The sequence below is a fragment of the Amborella trichopoda genome, chromosome 9, assembly GCF_054954075.1.
Source record: "Amborella trichopoda isolate Santa Cruz 75 chromosome 9, AtrichopodaSantaCruz75HAP2 v2.0, whole genome shotgun sequence".
Taxonomy (NCBI): Eukaryota; Viridiplantae; Streptophyta; class Magnoliopsida; order Amborellales; family Amborellaceae; genus Amborella; species Amborella trichopoda.
Window position 1 is genome coordinate 14,139,937 of NC_142344.1, and position 25,200 is coordinate 14,165,136.

Consider the following 25,200-nt stretch of genomic DNA (forward strand, 5'->3'; position numbering starts at 1 on the left):
GTTAGGTATATACACCCAAAATTTCATCTTAATCAGATTTATATAAAAAAAATTAAAATTCATATACGGATATATATTCTAAACCACATGATGATGATGTAACGACTGAGATTCTACCTATGTTACCATTTATTATAGCGGTTTTTATAAGGTTGCAACCTTAAACAATCCAATTAAGGCATACCTTAAAATTTTATCATAACATGTAATTTTATTGTAAAAAATTGTTAGTATTATCTTAAAATCTATTTCCATACCTAATTAGAAAAATTAAAATTCCAAAAATAATTAAAATCAAGTAGATCTATAAATATAAGAAAAATCTTGAAAATGGACGGTCTAGATAATATGTTGCAAGATGCACTATTTTCGGGACTCAAAAACTGTTTTTTTTTTTTTTCATATTATACATTTCAATGTTGAGATGATCGATTAGAGGGTTTTTTTCAACATTAAAACAACATTTTCGATAGATTTTTGAGATGCATATCTTCTACATTTTAATGTTACAACTTTATATAAACTTTCCCATATATATATATATATATATATACAAAAGAATTGTCTAGAAAGAGACCATTTATCTTTATCTTTGTATATAGAGGTCACAATCATTCTTGTCCCTTAAATTTTTAAAATGGATAGTTGTAAGAATATCATTGAATGGATACAAAGTTTCAATTTTTTTTTTTTAACTCCGTGGCTTACCCCAAGCCATCTAAATTGACATCTTATGAGTGAGAATAATTGTAACGTCTATTAAATTGGCTCATTTTTTTTGGAAGCGGTTAGCATGCAGGCCACTGACTCACCTGTAGAAATGCGGGCACCTTAATAATATATTTTTAAAATAAAATTTGATCTTAATTTTTAGATAATATATAATATTTAAGATGGAGATTATTAATTTGTAAAAATAAATAAAATTTAAAAATTAAAAATAATATGTTTTTAGAGAAAACATTTGAACCGTTCAATTTTTTTTGGGGACTGTTACTTAAAAGGACTTTGATTTTCTCTGTGCCCGTCTCGCAGCTGATATTTTGAGCTCCTCTCTCTCTCCTGATATTTTAGGCCTTCTCTCTTTCTGGAAAATCATGTCGTCCCATTACAGTCTCTCACTCTCCATCTGCATTCCTCTCACTTAACAACTCTCTGTTCGTCGCTGTATTTCTCTGCCCGGCCCCACGACATTCTTCTCTCTCTGTCTCAATGATCACTTTGAGGCAGGCGTCCAGCACCCTTACACCACCAATTAACCCCCTCCTCCAAATCTCCAACAAAACAACTCCAAGACCAAGCAGGAGGAGGAGACCGCACTCGCCCTGCCGAGCCGTCCTCCAGTGGAGCCGCAAGCCCGAACTGTCGGGGGAGACTCCTCGCGTGGTGGTGGTGACCTCCGGGAAGGGCGGCGTGGGGAAGACGACGACCACTGCCAACATATCCCTCTCCCTTGCCCGCCTTGGCTTCAAGGTGGTTGCCCTGGACGCGGACGTTGGCCTGCGCAACCTTGACCTTCTCCTCGGACTCGAGAACCGCGTCAACTACACTGCCCTGGATGTCCTCCATGGTGACTGTCGCCTGGACCAGGCCCTCGTTAAGGACAAGCGGTGGCCCAATTTCCACCTACTCTGCATCTCCAAGCCTCGCTACAAAATCCCCTTGGCATTTGGCTCAAAAACCCTAATTTGGCTGGTCGATGCCCTGAAATCGAATGACCCACCCCCGGACTTCATCCTCATTGACTGTCCGGCTGGTATCGATGCGGGCTTTGTGACGGCGATTGCCCCTGCGAACGAGGCAATTCTGGTGACTACCCCTGATATCACGAGCCTCAGAGATGCTGATCGTGTGACGGGGTTGCTGGAGTGTGATGGGATCAATGATATAAAGATGTTGGTGAACAGGGTGAGGACTGACCTGATAAGGGGGGAGGATATGATGTCGGTTTTGGACGTGCAGGAGATGTTAGGGTTGGCGTTGTTGGGGGTCATACCCGAGGATGCGGAGGTGATACGAAGCAGTAACAGGGGGTATCCTTTGGTGTTGAATAAGCCCCCCACCATTGCAGGGCTTGCGTTGGAGCAAGCGGCATGGAGGCTTGTGGAGCAGGATACCATGAATGCCGTGGCTGTCGAAGAGGAAGAGCCAAGGCGCAAAGGCTTCTTCTCATTCTTTGGGGGCTGAATTTTGATGCCTTTGCTACTTCCGCTCTCATCCAAATAAGCCTCCTGTGCTTCTTTTTGCTCTCCATCTCTCTCTTTCTCTCTCTCTCCCTCAATCAGGCTACTGCTTGTGCTTTTTCCTAATTTGGATGTTCCTCTTCTTTCTTTATGATCTCTCTCTTTCTCTCTCTCTCTTCATTCTACCAGCTGTTTCTTTCTCTTTGTTCTTAGTTCGGGTTGCCATTGTACTCTGTTTTGTGGGATGTTTGCAGGAGTTGGTCAGGTTAGTTTTCCTTCTTGAGATTTTGTTTGGAATTCCTTGGAGGATGCTTGCTGCCTTAAGAATTGAAGAATCATTGGTTTTGGTGTCTCATCTCTTTTCCATTTTTTTTCTTCTTTCTTTCTTTCTTTCTTTTTTTTCGTCAGGACTATGAGCTTAAGATTTCACCATTGCAGCTTGGAAATCCATGCTTCACTGCTTCCAAGTTTGTGGGTTTTTGACTTTCGAATGTGTAAATGTTTTCTTTGCAGTGTTGTATATTAGCAATTATGACAGCTAAAGATGGCTTTTTACTGATATTTTAGTTGTTCAAAATTTGGAATCACATGATTGCAAGACAGAATTACTGTTGGAATTATTTTTTGTTCTCATTTGCTTGCGAGCTTTTTCTTTCTGAATTTAATTGCAATTGCGGTGGAATTTTGATGCCAGTGAATTTCCTTTCCTTATTTGGGTTGGCAAAGGAAGAAAAATTGAGCCACTCTAATTACCAAAAAGTTCGAATTGACAGCTAATAACATTGATTCCATTGGCATTGACATAATAGGAATATTTCCTCGATTAAGGAGGATTCGCCGAATACTGAGAAAAGGTTGGTTCTGTTCCATTGCTATTATTGTGCAGGGGGTGCATGCATGGCGGAACCGTGCTTATTTAATGTGAAACTCTTACCTTTTCTCTAAGAGAAAGAATGCTAAATGCCATTGTGTCGGATTTTAGACATCACTAGTTTATTTGCATATAATGAATTGCAATGACTTGTGGTACATCTGGATATATCTGCAGTTATCATGCTCATGGTTAGTTATAGAAGATTTAACATCAATGTCTGCACAATTGGGCAAGTATAAATCTGGATGATTGGATGCTAGATGCATTGAAATTATTTTGTTCATGGTTTCTTCTTTTATGGCTGTAAGCGTCGTAGATGGTCCATTTGATTAGTTGTTGCTCATTTAGCATTGGTGCGTCTCATTACCTTGATGTGTGGTTTGTGAAACTGCAATCTCATTATTATTTTTCTGACCATTCCTTCAGCAATGAGGATCCAGTCCTTACTGTTATACTCTTATCTGCAGTTTATCTGGGAATTATTATTTACTATTCAGTTCAGTTTCAGAAGCCATTTTCTAGTCTTGATATTGTAAAATAGACTAGTAGTCTATCTATAGTTATCATGCACTAGTAGTCTATCTATAGTTATCATGCATATGCTGGTAATAGAAGCTTTGACATCAATGTTTGCACAACATGGGCTTGTTTGCTTTTTTTCCTGACCTTTCCTTCATCAATAAGCAACCGGTCCTTGACTTTCCTTATCGTCATACTCTTATCAACCATTCACATGTTCGATTTTGATATAGGTCTACACTGTCAAGATCTTTGATCCTTCTCTTCGTGCACTTGCTGACATCATCACTGATTTAAAAAACAGTACATGCTGATGTCAGCATAACCTCTCTCAAATCAGGAAAGAAGGCTGGTCACCATGTATGATTTTTTGGATTTTTCTGATGACGACAACAACTGAAACCGCTTGGATATCTACCATTTTCAAAGAGGGCTTCACTTAGTTTTGTCATGAAATGTTGGACTTCTTTATGGAAGAAGTTGGCTACGTATACACGTTATGATCATCCAGTAGTGAGTCTGATACTCTCATCAACCACATATGTGTGCCACATTGCCGGCATTGCACCACAAGTAGTGAGCCCACATATGCGCTTTGTGCTCATGGGTGGAAAATAAACCCACGAGCTTGGGTAAAATTATCTTGTCCGCGCCTCCCTCCCCCCCCGGGCAAAAAAAACAACGGAGGAATGGTTTGGGGGGTATATGCCCCATCCCCAAAAAGAAAAGGAAAAAAAAGAAAAGAAAAAACACATTAGAACCATTATACATGATTCTAAGGTGATTAAAAGCCAAAACTTCCCAACTTTTCAATTTTTTTCATAAATCTAAAGTTTTTGAATAAATTAAGAGATTTTTTTACTATTCCTTGAGATTGTTTTGGGCATTCTTCGTAAAACATTTAGGCATTATTTGGAAGGTATTCGGGCAAAGATTTTACTAATTAATCGAAGGTTTTCAAAGGCCGAGAAGAAATTGAAATTTCTTTGGGTTTTTGGTAAGTTTTCTTAGTTCCTAATACTTTTTTTTTTGGGGGGGCAATGTCGTCATCATCTTCAAGCTACAATGCTTGGAAATATGCTAAACTCAAAAACCCTGAGGATTGAAATTGCATTATTTGTACTCTATTTTGGGATAATTGTATTTGGCATATTATCTGGCAAAAGGAACATTTAATCGGTATTACTGGGAATGTTAAAGCATATCACAAAAGAGGGAAAAAGAAAATAGAGAAAAAACATAAATCCCAAGAAAAAGCAAAAGAAAAAAAAAACAAAATTGGACAAAAAGACTTGAAAGAAGAATTCAAGTATTTGATGACTTGTCAGATTAAGAGTCAAGAGTTGATTATCCATTTCTTTTATGTGTCATAAGTATTTGTTCTTTGAGGTTTAAAATTTGGAATTTTGATATTTATGTGAGATTGAATGGATTGCTTTGTTTTACATGTTAATTGTATTAAATATTTAAACTACTAAAATTAGAAGCTGTAACAATAAAGTCTATTATCAGGCTATCAAGGAACTCAGAATCTTAGCTAATATATTGTAGATATTGAATAAATTTAAAAACATACTATTACGTAAATCACATGTTTCTATTTTTCTATGCATTATTATTTTTTAAAATTCTTTTATTAGCTGCACTAGAGGTGATTCACCCCCATCGGGACCGCATCCAGCTGCATTGGACCCCCAACCACCTCGGGTCCGTGTCCCGTGTTTTGAAAAATTGTTTCATACAATCGTTGAATTTGATGAAATATTGAATGATATCCACGTGATGAATCCCTATTGTAAATAATTTCAGCTTTTTTTATATTAGGTTTCGAGTTTTCTTCATCTTCAAAAACTTGTCTTTGCACATGTAGATTAAGAGAGTTACCTGGATGATAGGTGACCTGACCTAGTAGTACTTTTTCTTTTGCCTCATACGCTTGTTCATTTTGATATTTCTAGTTTTCTGGAGGCTTACCTCTTTGAAGATCAAGAAGCAACAATAGATCTTTTATTTAGTGAAGAACTTAGTTGCAGGTTACTCCCTTTTCGTATGGCATTACCTCTCCTAATGTTCATTTGAGGAGAGGAATCTCCAAGGGAGCCTATTCCCCTGTTGTTTGGAATGCATTCTCAACTACTTAAGAACTTTCTTGGCTTTGGGGACTTGTTCCACTCCCTATTGTTGACACATTATGTCTCTTATGAAAGCAGTTCATTTATTTTTAGCTAAAAGAATGTCCTTCTTGCTATTGTAAAATGTTTTCTTTAACTTTGAAAAGGTTGGGTGGCCGCTCTCCTTTCTCAATTATGTTGTTACAGAGATTAGTTGTTTCCTGTTAAAAAGGGAACTTAGGGTTTGCCTCTCCCCATTGTTGCATTTAATTTGGGGGGCAACAGGCCAACCTCTGGTACAGTATTCTGCTAACATCCGTAACCCCCAGATAAGGACATGAGCCTATTGTGACCCCAAGGCCCCACTTTGTGGGATTGGGGCTGGCCAGCTCCTATCCTTCTGTGAAAGGAATCATTAAGGTGGAAGGAGCTAGAACATTACGTGAAAAAAAAAAGATGTCATATTGTAAAACTTTATGGATGCTTATCTCTTCAAAGAATTAGTCTTTTTTTGGAAGAAATGATGATTTTACTTGCTGTTCAAAGTGTACTTTATGGATTAGCCTAGTTCGCATGCGATTGGGTGGGAGATGAGGAAGAAGCAAGTCCTTATAGCGGTACCATTAAAGATTTGTAAACTTTGAATTTTCAAAAGGATTGGACCTGAGGACATGGGTGTTTCCCAGGCAGCAGGCTCAATTACTATCGGCATGAAATTGCCTTCTTATCTCAATTGAATGCTTGAGTGATTCTGGGGCAGAATATTGTAAGAAATCAGTAGAGATGTCTGAGTAACCACTACCTTATTGAGTTCACTTCTTGAATCACCATGGGGATGTGTTCGCTAGCACCTAGGCAACATGTTCCTGCTTGGGAGCATGTCCTATGTCTTCTTGGGAACTTAGTATCTCATTTTAGGGAAGAGCCCCTTTCTTTCGTTTGGCAGATTCCATTATGGGACATACATCCCCATCAAATGGGAACCACATTTCTCTTGAAGTAAAGTGGTTACGTACTCCATGTTAGGCTTGCAGCCATCTTTAAAATTAAACGAATTGAGCCCTCTCTCCACTTAGCAGCCCCCTTCACAATTTTTCAATGTGTCCCCTGGAAGATCGCTTAATTGAGGCACCTACCACCTTGCATTGTCACTCTGCTCTTTGCTCGCTGTCTGGGAGCTCCACTCATGACCACTATCACTCGACAACCCAATCTATTCCATCCTCAAAAGATGGAGGTTAGACTCCTTTTCTCAAGCAAGAATGTTGTCAACAATCAAAAAGAAAGGAAGGCTATTTTATCTAGGTCTTTGATTTAGGAATTTTTAGGGCTCTTTAATCAGTAATGAAGCTATGGTTTTATAGCCTATGTGGTCTTTTTGATGTCCAGGGGCTAACTTGAATTTGGCCTTAGGGAGAGGAGAGTTGAGAGCCCCTCTTCCCTCTTGTAGTTTCGTTCACATATGAGTCCGAATAGCTACTAAGATAGCACAAATGATGTGGTTTGTACAAGGTTGAGGCCCTAAACAATAAAAGTAAGGCGTACCTCTAACTATTGTCAAAATATGATTTTTAAGTAGAAAAAATCTTTGTGATAGCCTGAATTTATATTTTTATCTAATTATAAAATTTAAATTTTCAAAAATAGTGTAGATGCAGCAGATCTATAAACAATTGAAAATTGACGGACTAGATAATTTATTACTTAAAAAATCTTTGTGATAGCCTGAATATATATTTTTATCTAATTATAAAAATTTAAATTTTCAAAAATAGTGTAGATGGAGCAGATCTATAAACAATTGGAAATTGACGGACTAGATAATGCATTAAAAGATGAACTATTTCCCATACTTGAAATCCATTTTTCTTCACAGCTACACATTTCGAGGTTGAGTTGATCGGTCTGGGGCTTTTTTGACATTGAAACAAGCTCTTCTAGTGAATTTTCGAAGGTGCGCCTTAATTTGGTTGTTTATGGCCTAAACCTTTTATAGAATTTTATACATATTTTAATGAATTGTGTTTTCTGTTTGAAGTCTGGCTTATGCTAACATTCACCGTTCCGTTTAGTAGTACTTCAATAAGGCTCCAGTCATGTTTCAAGAGCTTCATGTCTTTCTTTGTTGATTCAAGGCCTATCACAAATGTTTTTAGCATTTTTGCTAGAGCAGTGGAGGGTTCTCCCGATGCTTCAGGAAAATCATTGCTAGCAAGCAATAGTTCCCTTCTGATCTGATTCTTCAGGATGAGCAGAACCCCATCTGATTTTGAGTGTAGGGTTGTGGCTCTTCATCACCTCATATGGTTGGGAGGTGGTTTGCCTTGCCCCTTGGAAAACCCTTGAATAGGATTTATTGGAGTCCCTTTGGGTTAAGTGTCTGCAAAATTTTGGGAATATTTTCATAATCATTGCTCACGATGATATAAACTTTTCTGAGTTCACATGTTTCTAAATATTAGATGTGAATGTCACGCCTGTATTCAAGCATATTTGGTTCCCAGGGTCTTTTTGTGGATTTGCGGACCTGCATATGAGGCTCTTTGGCTAAAGCACCTGAATTATGTGGTGCTTTTGTTGGCCATAGACTTTGAAGGCTATTTTTATGCATGATGCATCAGGATAAGCTAGGAATCAACCTTGACTTTATCATGCATGCATTTGAAGTAGTTAATTTGGCTCAGTGTTTGCAATCTCGGCCGGTCCAACTCGTCGGGCACTGGCCGATCCGGTTTTGGCCAGGTTTATTTATTTATTTTTATTTTTATTTTTTAGCACTTCTTTGACAGTCGGGATCTGCCCGGTTAGGTTGGTTGAACCGGCCGGTTTGCTGGTTACTTGGACCCGGTCCTTGGCCGGTTTGATTTTCCAACACTGATTTGGCTGTTGTTAAATTGTTTGTCTCCAAAATGATACTTCTTTTTTGTTGCCATTGTAGGAGTTAGCTTAGTAATAACTGTAATGCATGGTCCTGTTCTAGAATAGGAATTCATGGTCCTGTTCTAGAGTAGGAATTCATGTGGCTTGATCTTTTGAACTAGGCTAAATAAAGCTTCTCTTCCTATGACAGCAGGCCAATCTCTCAACATCAAGTAAGCTTACAATTGCCCAATTATTTTTCTTGCATTGGGTTTATCTTTCTAAGTTCTAATTTTTGTTAAAATTCTTGCAGGCATAGAGCCAATATAGCAAGTTGTGATCTGCAATATGCTGCACCAGTTAGCAAAACTAACACAAGTTAGTTGCCGTGCCCTCTATTAGGAACTATATTTTGGTTTAAAGTTCTCTTTAGGGGAAGAGCACCAGTTTTGCAGTCCAACTTTAATAAGGGGTTCTAGTTTGACTGGGAGTACAATTGAGGGTGTCAAGTTAAGGGTTCAGTTAAAAAGGGATTTGCATTGGGTTTTGTGTTTAGATTTTTGAATATTTTGCTTGTATTTCCTCGTTTGAACCGGAGGGTGCTAGGAGCGTGGTGTGTATGCTTCAACCCTTTTTTATTGCACTCAAATTATCAAGTCTTATTTGAGTTGTTTTCTATTGCTAGTTTGATTTGATCATGTACCCCTACCCACCAAAAACTCATGTTTTCGATTGGTTGGAAGGGCCTCACCATATGCAAGAGCTATTACAATTCCCATTCCCATTCCCTGTGTGATGTGTAAGAAGGTGGAGCAGACCATAATTCACTTCTTCTCCAGTGCTCGGTTGCAGCCTGCATCTGAGGTTTTGGGTGTGGGTGTCACCTGAGAAATGTCCAAATGCTCTTTTCAGGTTACTTTCCCCACCTTTCCCTGCTGCTAATCCTTTATGGTTTGCCGCCATGCTTGCTTCTATTTGGGCGATATGGCTGGAGTTATTTCCTGAATCTTTGAGAGCAATGAAATATCATTGAGTCCTTAAAGGATAGGATGTGTCCCGTTCTGTGCAAGAAACTGAAAGTTCTTTGGATGGTCTACACCTGATTCCGCACAACAGGGGGCCATCATCCTGATTACAATTTGTGGAGGCATCTTGACTTGGTGATCGCCTCCATCTTTTGGGGTCATCAAGCTAAATTTAATGGCTAATCTTTGAGCAACCCTGGCCTAGTAGGAGTGGGGAATATTTAGATCTTTTGCACCAGATCTCTTACTATTCCTCTCCAAATCCATTGGTTCAAAAAACGCAATAATGGCAGAGGCTACAGCTTTGCTGTGAGTTGTCAGATTGTTTGATGGCAGTTGGGGCTCAATTTTTGAAGGAGATTATATGAATGTCATTGGGTAGACTTCCCCTTTCCTTGGCACGTTGACCAACCATTCTACCAAAAGTTTCAGATTTGCAGCACCCTACAGGTTTCTGTTAAGCATGCTTGGCAAGAGGCAAATAAGGTCGAGAACACATTGGCAGGAGAAGGTGAAGCCGGCTGTGGTTTTGATGTGATCAGGCACCGGTCCACAGTTGTGTAGTGTATTGTACAAATTTTGTTCCAAAAATTTGAGTTTTGGAATGCTGAAAATGTGCGAAGAACCTTTAAGTGTTTGGGCCATTCGGACTGCCCAAAAGGTCAAATAAAAACTAGGTGTTATGGGGTTCCACGAGTTAAAATGTAAAGAAATTCTGAAGTTTTGGACTTCAGCGCAAGGAGTAGAAATTTGGGTTCTCTTATATTTGGATTGGTACCCCACTAGTTTTGAGCTGACTCGATATTTTTAATACTTATTTGAAGAAAAGAAGGTGACAATCACTCTTGGATATTGGGCATGAATCAAGAGGTTAAAGTTATACTATTGATCATGCTTAAAGATCAACAAAACTTTCTTAAACTTTGTGGCACATCTACCCGTTTGATTTAACATGTCGTAGTTGGGAGTACTTGAGAACATGTAGTAGCACAGTAAACAGTGTTATGATGTAAAATCCCGAATTAAATATATGTATTTTTAATACAAACGGTTACTTAAACTTTATTTTTTTAAATCCCATAGCTATAAACAAGCATTACAAGACCTCTTAGGTGCCTTATCACCCAATATTCATGCGACAGTCATTTGTATCTTCAAAGAAACATGTCTCACGAATACATGTTCTTTCGACGTAGGTCTTTGTGCAACTTCTCTTTGGAATTCTACACCTTCCAAAACTTAATTATTTGGTCACTACAACGAATTGAGATGCTCTGACGAAATTCATGGTCTTTATTTTGAACATTGGAGTCGTAATAGCATTCCGGTATGTGCTGCATTTCGCTTCTGCCGAGCCAATTTCAAATAGCTTTTTAGCAGGGAATTATGTATGGAAACGTATCCGGATAAGCAAAATCGAAGGACGCTAGGATATACAGATCTGCCGAGCCAATTTCAAATAGCTTTTTAGCAGGGAATTATGTATGGAAACGTATCCGGATAAGCAAAATCGAATGGGTTGTTTCGGACGCTAGGATATACGGATCCTTTGTTTGCATATCTAGGATTTTTATGGCTAAAGGTCGTTTGTATGTATTTATGGGGAAAAAGTTTGTATAAAGGATGCAACCTTATAATGTAGAACTACGGATGCACCTCAAAAATCCATCGGAGAAGGTAGTTTTAATGTTGAAAAACCTTTTGATTAATCATCTCGAAATCTAGATGTATAACCATGAAAAATAAAAAGATTTTAAGTCTTAGGAATAGTGCATTTCACAACATATTATCTACACCGTCCATTTTCAAGATTTTCATACGTTTATAGATCTACTTCATTTTAACCATTTTTGAAATTTAAAATGTTATAATTAGATATAAAAATAGATTTTGAGATAATCCTATGAACATTTTATATCAAAATTATATACTATGATAAAATTTGAAGGTGCACCTTACCTCTACAGCTACGGATGCATCCATATGCCAACTGCACCCATTTCTGGGAGATCAGATATCCACATCCTCAAAACTTCTGCACCCATTTTTGGGATATCAGATATCCACATCCTCAAAACTTCTTAAATCTAGCATTTGCGTGTTCCAAAAAAAAATTAGATAGCAAAGGCAAGCGTTTGAGAAAGTGAGCTTTTGTATTAGGGCGTGCTTCTTTTTTGCATAGCCATTAAATGTCAAATTGAATGGCTTGAGGTGTGTCACAAGATTTGAGACTTTTTTTTTGAATTTTGAGTCTAGCCAATGGCACAATCAAAACCACTTTATTTAAAATCTGATGAACAATAATGATTGTAACCTCCTTATGTTGGAAGTTAATGGTATGATTGTATATTTTCTTTATTATAAGTTATAATATTCATAGTCATATTTAATATTTATTATCCATTATTATTATTATTATTATTATTATTAGTATTATTATTACTATTATTATTATTAATTTGAAATAACTAATATTAGTTTATAATAATATAATATAATTATATTAATATTAAAATATTGTGTATTCTATTATGATATATATTCATATTATAATATTATAATAAAAGAAATGATAATAAAATAATATAATATTTATGTATATTATTGTTAGTACTACTATTTAAAATATCTATCATTAGAATGGTGATCATTTAAGTATGGGAAAAGTTTATATAAAGCCGAGGCTCTAAACAATCAAATTAGAGCCTACGTCAAAAAATTTCACTAGAAGAGGTTTTTGATGCTCAAATATTCTCAAATTAATCATCGCGACATCAAGATGCATGGACCAGAGAAAAAAAAAATGGAGTTCATGCTTTGAAAATAGTGTATTTTGTAACGCATTTTTGGACTATAAATTTTTAAAATTTTCAAGATTTCATTGATATGTCGGTCTACACTATTTTTGAAGCTTTAAACTTTACAAATAAAAATAAAAATATATTTTAAGGCGATCACAAAGACTTTCAATATTTAAACCACATTTCTTGACACTATATGAAGGTAGGCTCTAATTTGATTGTTTAGAGCCTCCTCTATACAAACCGCACCCAGTAAGTATTTGATTAAAAATATATTTATTATAAATAATAATATTATGAGCAAAATATATTTTGATATACGATTTTGTTTGAATAAGCAATATGTTCAAAAATATTGGAGAGAGAGAGAGGGCGTGAATCAAAATTTGAATGAGTGAAGAGGGGATTTGTTATATACTAGGTTTATGAGAAGCTACCCAAATGTCAGTCTTCCTAAAATCATGTTTTACAAATACTAGAATTTGTATACCGCGTATATGATATATGGTGTGGTTTGTATAAAGCTGAGGCCCTAAATAATCAAAGCAGAGCGCATATTAAAATAGCATCGAAATACGTTATTTTAGTATTGAAAATCTTTGTGACGGCCTGAAAATTTATTTTCATATCTAATTATAGAATTCAAAGCTTCAAAAAATAGTGTAGACATGTAGATCTATAAACGCTTGATAATATTGAAAATTGATGTTTCAAAAAATGTTTTACAAGATGTACTATTTTTAAAACTTGAAATTCTTTTTTTTTCAAATGTTCATGCATGATTGATTTGGGGATTTTTAAGACTAAAAAAAGCCCATAATTGCAGGTAGATGTTGACGTGTCCTCAGAGGACATAGAATCGAACTCTATTCTTGGAATTACGAACTGATTTGAAGCTTTTTATCCCAAAAACACCTTTCTAGAAATGTTTTTTTATACTAGGAAGTGTCTTTCTAAAAGTTTAAAACTTCTTAATATTATTCAAGTTTCATGTTTGATAAAAAAATTGAACTTCAAATAAGATTTGAAGGAACTGTTTAAGTTCTAATCTTGTTTTAAAAAACAAGTTCCAACCCAAAGGTTCGAACTTAAACTTGGAACTTCTTTTTTATGAAACAACCCTCCCCCAATATATAAAATGTATATATTTCATTGTATTAAATATATATATATATATATATATATATATATATATATTATGAGTAATGATCCTATGAGACCCTCACACATCCATATGTGCAGGATCTCAAAGGAGCATCATAAATTTGGTACAGATCTCTAAAAAAGTTATCACATGGGTGTGAGACTTGACTTTTTAGAGATCTGTGCCAAATTTAATGGTGATCCTATAGAGTTCTACACACATGGATGTAGGAGGATCTCACAAGGTCATTTTCTATATATATTATATAATAATATTATATGTATATTATATAATAAAAATAAAGATTAATAAAATAATTCACTATATAATATATCTTATATAATACAAATATATAGCAATAAAATAAATATAAAATACACTATATTATATTTTACATTACGTTATGATATATATTTTACATTACGTTATGATATATATTTTACATTACGTTATGATATATGTATATATTTTATTGTATAATATATAATATACTTTTTTATATAATATATAATATATTTTATTATATATCATATTTTATTTATATAATAGATATTTATAATATCATATAATAAAAATATATATTAATAGAATAAATATAAGATAAAGTAAAGTCAGAAAAGGTACACCAAGGATAACAGCTTGACTTAATCCTTTAACCATGATAAAAGGAGTTGGAAAACAATGTCCGTTATTGCAGATCATAGTATTTGATAATGTATATTTAATATATAATCTACTACCATCAGCAGTGTTTAAAATTTGGGTTGTTTTATTAAAATATTTAGTAGGTACTAATCCTTCATTGAGACAGTTTAAATCTGCTCCAGAGTCTATTAAGGCTAAAGATTGGAAGTCATACTCATTATTGACTACGATTTTGACTAATACAAACCATTTTTGAGTGATCACTTTATTAAGTAAATTTAATAATGTAGTATTGTCTTCCTTTATTTTAACTCCTGAAGATCCAGGTTTGTTTTTTGAGAGGAAAAGAACGTGGGTCCGTGATAAATATATCCCACCATTTGATTTTAATAGTTTTCCCAAGACGGGGAATATGTGTATAATTATTAGAATTATTTTCGAAAATAGCATACTCCCATTTGCAGATCCAAGGTATTTGATATATAGACATGAAATAAAGATGGTAGTCTATCAAATCTGTACATTTGTTATGTTCAGAGAATCTATTTTGGAAGGCTTGAAAAGTGTCTGACAGTATTTAAGTAGAAGATCCCCAAATAAGGATCCAATGGCGGAACCAGCTAGGAAATCTTTCAAGTATAGGCATTTTGAACGGTATATACCAAGAATGAGTATTATTAGGATTCTGGTATAAAAAGACTTTATGTCAGGTTTCAATATATTCAGCATACCGAAAATATTTATATTGGTATTCAGTATTTAATAATTTTTTTCCTTGAGTAGGGTTGTTACCCCAATCCTCATAGGTAAGTAATTTTTTGATCGGTAGCTTAGAGTAAGCATACAGATTTGTATTTCCTTGAAAGAAGTGAATAATCGAAACCAATCCTGTTTCCATTAAAACTGATTCATACCACTCACGGGTTTTGATACCAATGATCGGGTTTAAATGGTTTTGAAGATAAAGGGGAGCAAATTTTTGTGGGTCAATATGAATGTGTTTGTCATCTATGGTAATATCAGCTAGGAAAACATTATCTATGTAAGTAGATTTGGACACTGAGGAGGTTTGCTTATTTGGGTTTTGGGCTAGAGACAAAGCGGGACTTGGTGTATTATATTTTGGACTTTGAATAAAATATTCTGGTACATTGGTGGATCTTAGTGGAAACATTGGTTGTAATGGTAAAAAGTGTTGGCTGAGCATAGGAGGCTCATATGAATTAAAAGGAACTAAGTCCAGTGGGGCTTTTTGTTTCGATTTGTGAGATGTATTAGTATTCGTATTCATATTCATATTTAGATGAAAAAATTGTAATCCGTAAGGGAGTGGCTCTTCAGGTGGAAGAGGTGGTAATGTATTTTGCATAAATCTTATCGTTCATTTTTATTATTATCTTAAAAACATGAATAAAACATAATTATAGTTAATTAATTGTTGTGAAATTCCTATATAATAGAGGAATAAAACTATTATGAAGATATCAGAAATAACAGAAACATCTAAGATAATCCAAGATGTATGAGTTGAATTTCTAATTTTAATACAAAAAACTAATTTCAATTGCATAGCATAAATATTAGAATAGTAATGTTTACATGAAACTTGCTGTTGACATATACAGTAGCTATTAAATAACTTCCATTCTGATGGACAGTAAGTAGGGAGAAAAGAGAAATTACAATCACACATGAAGAAAAGTAAGAATAAAAGTTACCGACTTTGTAGTAGACGGTGTATACAGGACTGTAAGAAAGCTAACCTACTGTAGTACAAAGGAAAGAGAGAATAGCAGAGAAAAATAAGAGAGGAATGTTGAAGAAGGACTTCTGATGTGGCTGTGAGGTTTCCTTGTTCTCCACTCTTCAACTTTAGCAGAGATGGGGTTTTATAGACGGAGCCGAATGCCGATGGCTGCCAGGTGGACGAAGATGCGCCTGAGAGGATGGTGATATGATGGAAGATGCCTTTGTAGATAAGGAAGATTACTTTTGTGGCTGAGGGAGTCTCAGTAGTGTCGGTGATGAAGGCTTGGTTGAATGGGATGCCACGTAGCAGTAAATAAAACAACAGTGGTCGATGAGAATCTTGCTTTATTATAAAAAGACAATCATGGTACTATTTATTGAGGACACGTGGACGCTTTGATGTTCGAAGAAGAAGGGATTGATTTGACTAATATTTAGTCATATCAGAAAAAGAATCTAATTACTGTGCTTGGGGTCACTTCCGCTTGCTTTATACTGTGTAGGAGTCTTATCAAGAGAAGGAATCCTGCTTTTCACTATTCAAAGGGTCATATCAAGTCTGCTTTATGGATAATTGGGATATTTTTTTAGATAAGGAGAATATTTTCTTGAACTTAATGGGCCTGGGCCTAAGAGACTAGTTTTTGACTGAAATCCTCCTGTAAGGGATTACCGTAATGGACTGTTTCTTTTGATATCGCCGGTACTGTAGAAGGTTCAGCAAATATTCCAAAGAGTTGTTTTTCTAATTAAGCAAGAGTAGCATTAGGATAGGCTTGTTTCATTTGCTTAATATAAGAAGAGAAAGTATGTAGGTCAACAGTATTGGGTGCAGTATTATGAGCAGAAGTATTATATATCTCAGAGGAATGAGGAATCCTTTTGAGAGGATTTAAAAATAGGTTATGCTATAAAAACTGTAGAACTGACCTTGTCTGTTACTAGTAACCAAGAAGATTTTCAACTTCTATCAAATAAAATATTACAAGTACATAAAAATAAAAATTATAAATATCTACATATTGGGTTAATACAAATAGCAATTAAACCATTAACTAGATTATGACTTAATAATTCTGTTCTTGTATACCTAAGAGATACAAGACATAATAGGTTTTCTGATTCATTACTTGGAATGGTGGAATCCAGACTTTGTAGTGGACCAATATATTTTAATTGTTTCGTTAATTATTCTGTGTCTTTAACAGATCCTAATTGTATTATCCTTAAATCTTAAAACACAAGGATTTGATATGATACAAGGATCCCAAAATCTTGCAATAATTTAGCGTATTTATTATAAAGTTATGACAACCCTATGTCTTAATGTTCTTCAAATAGATACAAGAGGTCAAACTATACTATTCCAAACTAATATAGAAAAATCCAACACTATACTTCCAAAAACAATATCTTGGTCGGACATAAGACTACTAGAATCATGGTTAATACACAATGACAACCAACCATTACAAATTCCAGTTCAAAACATTCCTGACATGATTGTTGAACATATTAATGGGAATATCGAAATACAATTTCCAAAACACCTAAGTCATTCTTATTAGGATGATTCAGTAGTATCGTCAATATATGATAATCCAATAAATGAATCTTTGAAATTAGAACCATCCAGAAAATCTGTCACAACATATGACAGACCACAAAGACCTGCATCTAGAAACAACCAACATCCTGAACTACAAATTCAAGGACTATTGAGAACATCTGAAAATATAATTATTCCTCAATATAAACCTGCCCAGGATGAGCCTGATAAATCAGAATTTCAAATATTAACCCTTACAGAAGAAAGAAAACTAGATAAAAGTTATACTACTAATGACTATTTATCTGAGAAAAATGCAAGTATTCGTAAATGGTATCTAAATACATTCGAACCTAGATTCTGGCAAAACTCCAACTTGTTCTGGTAAAATTCCAACTCATCATCTTCATATCCTGACAAAAGAAGATAATTTTATTCTAGATCTGATAAAGAAAATATCTGATCCCGATGACAAAAGGCAGGTTATCACACAATTTATTAATTTAACCCAAAACAAACCTAAACCTGTTACATTGATCAAACCTCTAGATGAATACAACTTTTCTACTATAATGAAAAAAATCAGTCAACATGAAGCCATTCATAAAGAACCCACTATTGCTGAACTCAAAACAGAGGTGCATAATGTTAAAATTGAAGTATCCCAATTAAAAAATAGGATACAAATTTTAGAATTACAAAATAACATTTCGGATGCAGTCACTGAAAATGATGATATTGAATTTGATAATGTAGTGTCAAAAAGAAAATCGAAACTCTTATATTAGATGAATCCTTAAGAAATATTCTATTTGACCTAGTACAAATATATAATTCCTCTACTAGTTCTGATACAGATTCTCAATCCAGTAGCGATATGTCATTATTAGGAAATATACAAGATGAAAATCTTATTTGGTCAGATACATCAGATGAATCTGATAATGATTTATGCGAACAACGCTATGGCAAAACTCCAACTTGTTCTGGTAAAATTCCAACTCATCATCTTCATACCCTGACAAAAGAAGATAATTTTATTCTAGATCTGATAGAGAAAATAGCTTATCCTGATGACAAAAGGCAGGTTATCACACAATTTATTAATTTAACCAATGACAAACCTAAACCAGTTACCTTGATCAAACCTCCAGATGAATACAACTTCTCTACTATAATGAAAAGAATCAGTCAACATGAAGCCATTCATAAAGAACCCACTATTGCTGAACTCAAAACAGAGGTGAATAATGTTAAAATTGAAGTATCCCAATTAAAAAATAGGATACAAATTTTAGAACTACAAAATAACATTTCGGATGCAGTCACTGAAAATGATGATATTAAATTTGATAATGTAAAGTAAAAAAGAAAAGCGAAACTCTTATATTAGATGAATCCTTAAGAAATAATCTATTTGACCTAGTACAAATATATAATTCCTCTACTAGTTCTGATACAGATTCTCAATCCAGTAGCGATATGCCATTATTAGGAAATATACAAGATGAAAATCTTATTTGGTCAGATACATCAAATGAATCTGATAATGATTTATGCGAACAATGCTATGGCAAAACTCCAACTTGTTCTGGTAAAATTCCAACTCATCATCTTCATACCCTGACAAAAGAAGATAATTTTATTCTGGATCTGATAGAGAAAATAGCTAATCCCGATGACAAAAGGCAGGTTATCACACAATTTATTAATTTAACCAATGACAAACCTAAACCAGTTACCTTGATCAAACCTCCAGATGAATACAGCTTCTCTACTATAATGAAAAGAATCAGTCAACATGAAGCCATTCATAAAGAACCCACTATTGCTGAACTCAAAACATAGGTGAATAATGTTAAAATTGAAGTATCCCAATTAAAAAATAGGATACAAATTTTAGAATTACAAAATAACATTTCGGATGCAGTCACTGAAAATGATGATATTGAATTTGATAATTTAGTCCATACTTATAATCTTAAAAACAAACTTGAATCTTCAAGAGTCAAAATAAAGGAAAACAATACTACATCCTTAAACTTACTTAATAAAGTGATTACTCAAAAATGGTTTGTATTAGTCAAAATCGTAGTCAATAATGAGTATGACTTCCAATCTTTAGCCTTAATAGACTCTGGAGTAGATTTAAACTGTCTCAATGAAGGATTAGTACCTACTAAATATTTTGATAAAACAACCCAGATTTTAAATACTGCTGATGGTAGTAGATTATATATTAAATATAAATTATCAAATACTATGATCTGCAATAACGGACAAAAGAACGTGGGTCCATGCTAAATATATCTCACCATTTGATTTTAATAGTTTTCCCAAGACGGGGAATATATGTATAATTATTAGAATTATTTTCGGAAATAGCATACTCCCATTTGCAGATCCAGGGTATTTGATATGTAGACATGAAATAAAGATGGTAGTCTATCAAATCTGTACATGTATTATGTTAAGAGAATCTGTTTTGGAAGGCTTGAAAAGTGTCTGGCAGTATTTGGGTAGAAGATCCCCAAATAATATCTGATCCCGATGACAAAAGACAAGTTATCACAAAATTTATTAATTTAACCAAAGACAAATCTAAACCAGTTACATTGATCAAACCTCCAGATGAATACAACTTCTCTACTATAATGAAAAGAATCAGTCAACATGAAGCCATTCATAAAGAACCCACTATTGTTGAAATCAAAACAGAGGTGAATAATGTTAAAATTGAAGTATCCCAATTAAAAAATAGGATACAAATTTTAGAACTACAAAAGAACATTTCGGATGCAGTCACAGAAAATGATGATATTGAATTTGATAATTTAGTCTATACTTATATATAAGGAACCAATGGCGGAACCAGCTAGGAAATCTTTCAAGTATAGGTATTTTGAACTGTATATACCATGAATGAGTATTATTAGGATTCTGATATAAAAAGACTTTCTGTCAGGCTTTAATATATTCAGCATACCGAAAATATTTATATTGGTATTCAGTATTTAATAATTTTTTTCCTTGAGTAGGGTTGTTACCCCAATCCTCATAGGTAAGTAATTTTTTTATCTGTAGCTTAGAGTACGCATACAGATTTGTATTTCCTTGAAAGAAGTGAACAATAGAAACTGATCCTGTTTCCATTAAAACTGATTCACACCACTCACGGGTTTTGATACCATTGATCGGGTTTAAATGGTTTTGAAGATAAAGGGGAGCTAATTTATGTGGGTCACTATGAATGTGTTTGTCATCTATGGTAATATCAGTTAGGAAAGCATTATCTATGTAAGCAGATTTGGACACTCAGGAGGTTTACTTATTTGGGTTTTGGGCTGGAGACAAAGCAGGACTTGGTGTATTATGTTTTGGGCTTTGAATAAAATATTCTGGTACATTGGTGGATCATAGTGGAGACATTGGTTGTAATGGTAAAAAGTGTTGGCTGAGCATAGAAGGCTCAGATGAATTAAAAGGAACTAAGTCCATTGGGGTTTTTTGTTTCGATTTGTGAGATGTATTGGTTTTCAATATCATTTATAATAACTTCTTCTTTATTCTTAATCCTTGGAGTTTTACTAGTTTGTCTAACAACTTTATCAGTAAGATTTCTAATAAAATTTTTCATTATTAGGTTGCGGATAAGTGTTATCTGGACAGTCCTCCTTGACTACCTCTTATGTCTGTTTCGACCTCAGCGGCTCTCTTGGCCTTAACGGTCTTTAGACTGGGTGTCTGAGCGTCTCTAACCTCAACTCTCGGACCAACTTTTTTTTAATGGATAATTTTCTTAGATTTCCTATGATGAAGTTGTTTTTGAAACTAGTGATTCCCTACTAAGATAGTGAATGGGTGTGAACAGGGTTGGCGCTGTTACCATAAACGCGCCAAGATCTACCCTAATTTATTTTGCATAAATCTTATCCTTCATTTTTATTATTATCTTAAAAACATGAATAAAGCATAATTATAGTTAATTAATTGTCGTAAACTTCCTATATAATAGAGGAATAAAACTATTTTGAAGATAGCGGAAATAACAGAAACATCTAAGATAATTCAAGAGGTATGAGTTGAATTTCTAATTTTAATACTGAAACCTAATTTCAATTGCATAGCATAAATATTACAATAGTAATGTTTACATGAAACTTACTGTTGACATATATAGTAGCGCTATTAAATAACTTCCATTCTGATGGACAGTAAGTAGGGAGAAAAGAGAAATTACAATCACACATGAAGAAAAGTAAGAATAAAAGTTACCGACTTTGTAGTAGACGGTGTATACAGGACTGTAAGAAAGCTAACCTACTGTAGTACAAAGGAAAGAGAGAATAGCAGAGAAAAATAAGAGAGGAATGTTGAAGAAGGACTTCTGATGTGGCTGTGAGGTTTCCTTGTTCTCTGCCCTTCAACTTTAGTAGAGATGGGGTTTTATAGACGGAGCCGAATGCCGATGGCTGCCAGGTGGACGAAGATGCGCCTGAGAGGATGGTGATATGATGGAAGATGCCTTTGTAGATAAGGAAGATTACTTTTGTGGCTGAGGGAGTCTCAGTAGTGTCGGTGATGAAGGCTTAGTAGAATGGGATGCCACGTGGCAGTAAATAAAACAACAGCGGTCGGTGAGAATCTTGCTTTATTATAAAAAGACAATCATTGTACTATTTATTGAGGACACGTGGACGCTTTGATGTTCGAAGAAGAAGGGATTGATTTGACTAATATTTAGTCATATAAGAAAAGGAATCTAATTACTGTGCTTGGGGTCACTTCCGCTTGCTTTATACTGTGTAAGAGTCTTATCAAGAGAAGGAATCCTGCTTTTCACTATTCAAAGGGTCATATCAGGTCTGCTTTATGGATAATTGGGATATTTTTCTAGATAAGGAGAATATTTTTTTATAATGGGCCTGGGCCTAAGAGTATGGTTTTTGGCTGAAATCCTCCAGTAAGGGATTATCGGAATGGACTGTTTCTTCTAATATTGCCGGTATTGTAGAAGGTTCAGCAAATATTCCAAAGAGTTGTTTTTCTAATTAAGCAAGAGTAGCATTAGGATAGGCTTGTTTCATTTGCTTAATATAAGAAGAGAAAGTATGTAGGTCAATAGTATTGGGTGCAGTATTATGAGCAGAAGTATTATATATATATATATATATATATATATATATATATATATATATATATATATATATATATATATATATATATATATATATATATATATATATATATATATATATAAAAAATAATAGATATTATAATATTATAAAATAAAAGTAAATATTAATAGAATAAATATAAAGTAAACTATATTATACAGTATATCATATATTATAGTATATTATAAATATTATATATTTATATTTAAAATATTATTAACATAAATATAAATATAAAATATTTACCATATATCTCAGAAATTATCGAACATAGAAACTATGAACTTCTTAACTTCCAAGAGAAGTTATCAAATATAGAAACCATGAACTTCTTAAATAACTTCTAATTTAACATTCTTCAGAAACTTTCAACTTACAGTTCATGACTTGCTTCCAGTTATCGAACAAGTCAAAAGTAAGCCAATTTTTTTACTTTTTTCTTTTTCGTTTTCTTTTTTAAATGATTGTGGTGTTGACACTGCATCATAACATAAAGGTTTTCCGTCAACTAATTAACTACCCCTAATAACAAGACATATCCTAAATTGGGTGAGCGAAACTCAGGTTCAAAACTCTTGAACTTTGGTCGCATGCATCAAACAAGCTACCTGCCCTTTTCAGCTACTCAAGAAAATACGAGATTGTATACAATTTACCTTTGATACAAAGAGGTTAAAATTACTTATAATCATCCGATGTGAAATATGAGAGCTTTGATATGTCACAAAGTTTGAGTTTTACTTAGTTAGTGCAACCACCCAATTTCACATTCAATGGTCAAGATTAATTGTGATCATCTTATACCAAATGTGAATAGTCCTATTGTATACTTTTTCAACAAAGAATCCCAATTTTGGAGTTGACATCCATTAGACTTCTCTTATTGTCCTCATGCTTACTGGATATTCAATACCCTAATTATAGGGTACTTTAATTGAGCTGTAAAGTTTCATTCTCTTTTGATTCATGTAAAATGAGTCAAACTTTTTTTTGGTACAATACCATTACATCACCCCCATCCTTCAGCTGTCAAAAAGGGATGGCTGGGGTGCATTGTTCCTTCACTCAAAGTTGATTAATCATTAATAATGTAGCTGGATTTATGGGACTGCACCATAGAATGTATGCTCAAATGGGATACATTTCTTAGCCAAGAAAAAAGAGAAAGAAAATGTAATGCTTATTATAAGATAGCTAGCTACCATAGAAAGCATGCTTACATGGGATCCATTTCCTAGCCAAGAAAAAGAGAAAGAAAATGCAATACTGATGATAAGATAGCTAATGTCATGTGCATTGCATGATGCTCCTATCCCGAAAACACTAACTTTTTTATTATTAAATATTTAATTTAAATAAAAATTACTTTTTAGTTTTTATTTTCAGCCATTCAATTTTTTTTTTGTCTATACATAGAAATAAAAATTAACAATAAAATAAAACTTTCTCCCACTTTGGCAAAAAGTCCAACCATTAAGTCACTTGGAAATAATTGTATATCAAATTAGCATTCTAAATAGGGTGCAGTTTGTATAGAGCCGTGGCTCTAAACCATCAAATTAGAGTCCGCGTTCAATTAGTGTGGAAAAATATGGTTTTAATACTTGAAATATTTATGATAGCTTTAAAATATACTTTCATATTTAATTATAAAATTTAAAACTTTAAAAATAGTCTAGATCCCTTGAAAATCTTGAAAATTGACGGTTTGAAAATGTGTCACAAGATACGGTATTTCCAAAACTTGAAATCCATTTCTTTTTCATGTCTATACATCATGATGTCGAGATGATCAATTTGAGGACATTTTGGCATCAAAACAACCTCTTTTAGTGAAATTTTTGAGGTGGGCTTTAATTTGATTGTTTAGAGCTTCGGCTCTATATAAATTATTTCCTTCTAAATATAGCTTTAAAAAATGGGAGGTTTCAAAAATTTTCTTGGCGAGAAAAAAATATTTCTATGCTGGACATATGTTAAATGAATTTTATTTATGGAAAAGTTTAATGTACATCCCCTGATGACACCGATTCAATTGATATTTGAAACACTTCTTAAGTTACTCTAAATGTGCTTCTCCTATAGATCCATGATTATGGAGCTCAAAAAATATTGCAAAAATGATGATATGTGAAGAATTCAAAAACACTATATCCAAAACAAAGTTCAAAATAGACTATTTTTAAAGTTGAAATTCTTCTTCTTCTTTTTTCCTTCTCTCTTTTTCTTTTCTTTTTCGTTTTCAGATTCATATTCATAATTGTGATAGTCAAGATCATGGACAACAAATTGTTGGGATATAGATATCTTGGGTTTATATTGATATAGATGTATATGTATATATCTCTTGATAAGGTTAGGTATGTAGAAGATAGTGACTAAAATACTTGGTCATCAAGTTATCGTATCATAATTATCTCCTCTAATTGTGTGATTGTCCTCTATATAAAGAAGAACTTAGGAATGGTTGGGGCTTTGGATCCGTGGACGTATGAGTTCGGCCTGAACCACATAAATATTCTCTCTCCCTTCTATGTTCCCACAAATTTTAATATGGTATTAGA

At 33.9% G+C, this 25,200-nt stretch overlaps 1 protein-coding gene and 1 long non-coding RNA gene across 3 annotated transcripts; both read left to right on the forward strand.

The window, feature by feature from the left end:
* The first annotated feature begins 1,026 nt into the window (after positions 1–1,026).
* MIND (septum site-determining protein (MIND)) lies at positions 1,027–2,760 on the forward strand. Its single transcript, XM_006829010.4, has one exon. It carries the CDS (start codon positions 1,213–1,215, stop codon positions 2,185–2,187), a length of 975 nt encoding a protein of 324 aa, XP_006829073.1. The 5' UTR covers positions 1,027–1,212; the 3' UTR covers positions 2,188–2,760.
* A 5,865-nt stretch (positions 2,761–8,625) lies between these two features.
* LOC110008553 (uncharacterized) lies at positions 8,626–9,364 on the forward strand. 2 transcript variants are annotated; one of them, XR_016040156.1, is made up of 3 exons: positions 8,646–8,779; positions 8,860–8,924; positions 9,232–9,364. It is a non-coding gene; the product is annotated as an uncharacterized LOC110008553 (long non-coding RNA). The 2 variants fall into 2 exon arrangements; XR_016040155.1 differs by lacking the exon at positions 9,232–9,364 and having other exon boundaries at positions 8,626–8,779; positions 8,860–9,224.
* The last annotated feature ends 15,836 nt before the right edge of the window (positions 9,365–25,200 follow it).

Coding starts and splice junctions, on each gene's coding strand:
- MIND (XM_006829010.4), top strand. CDS start 1,213: ATGATCACTTTGAGGCAGGCGTCCAGCACCCTTACACCACCAATTAAC.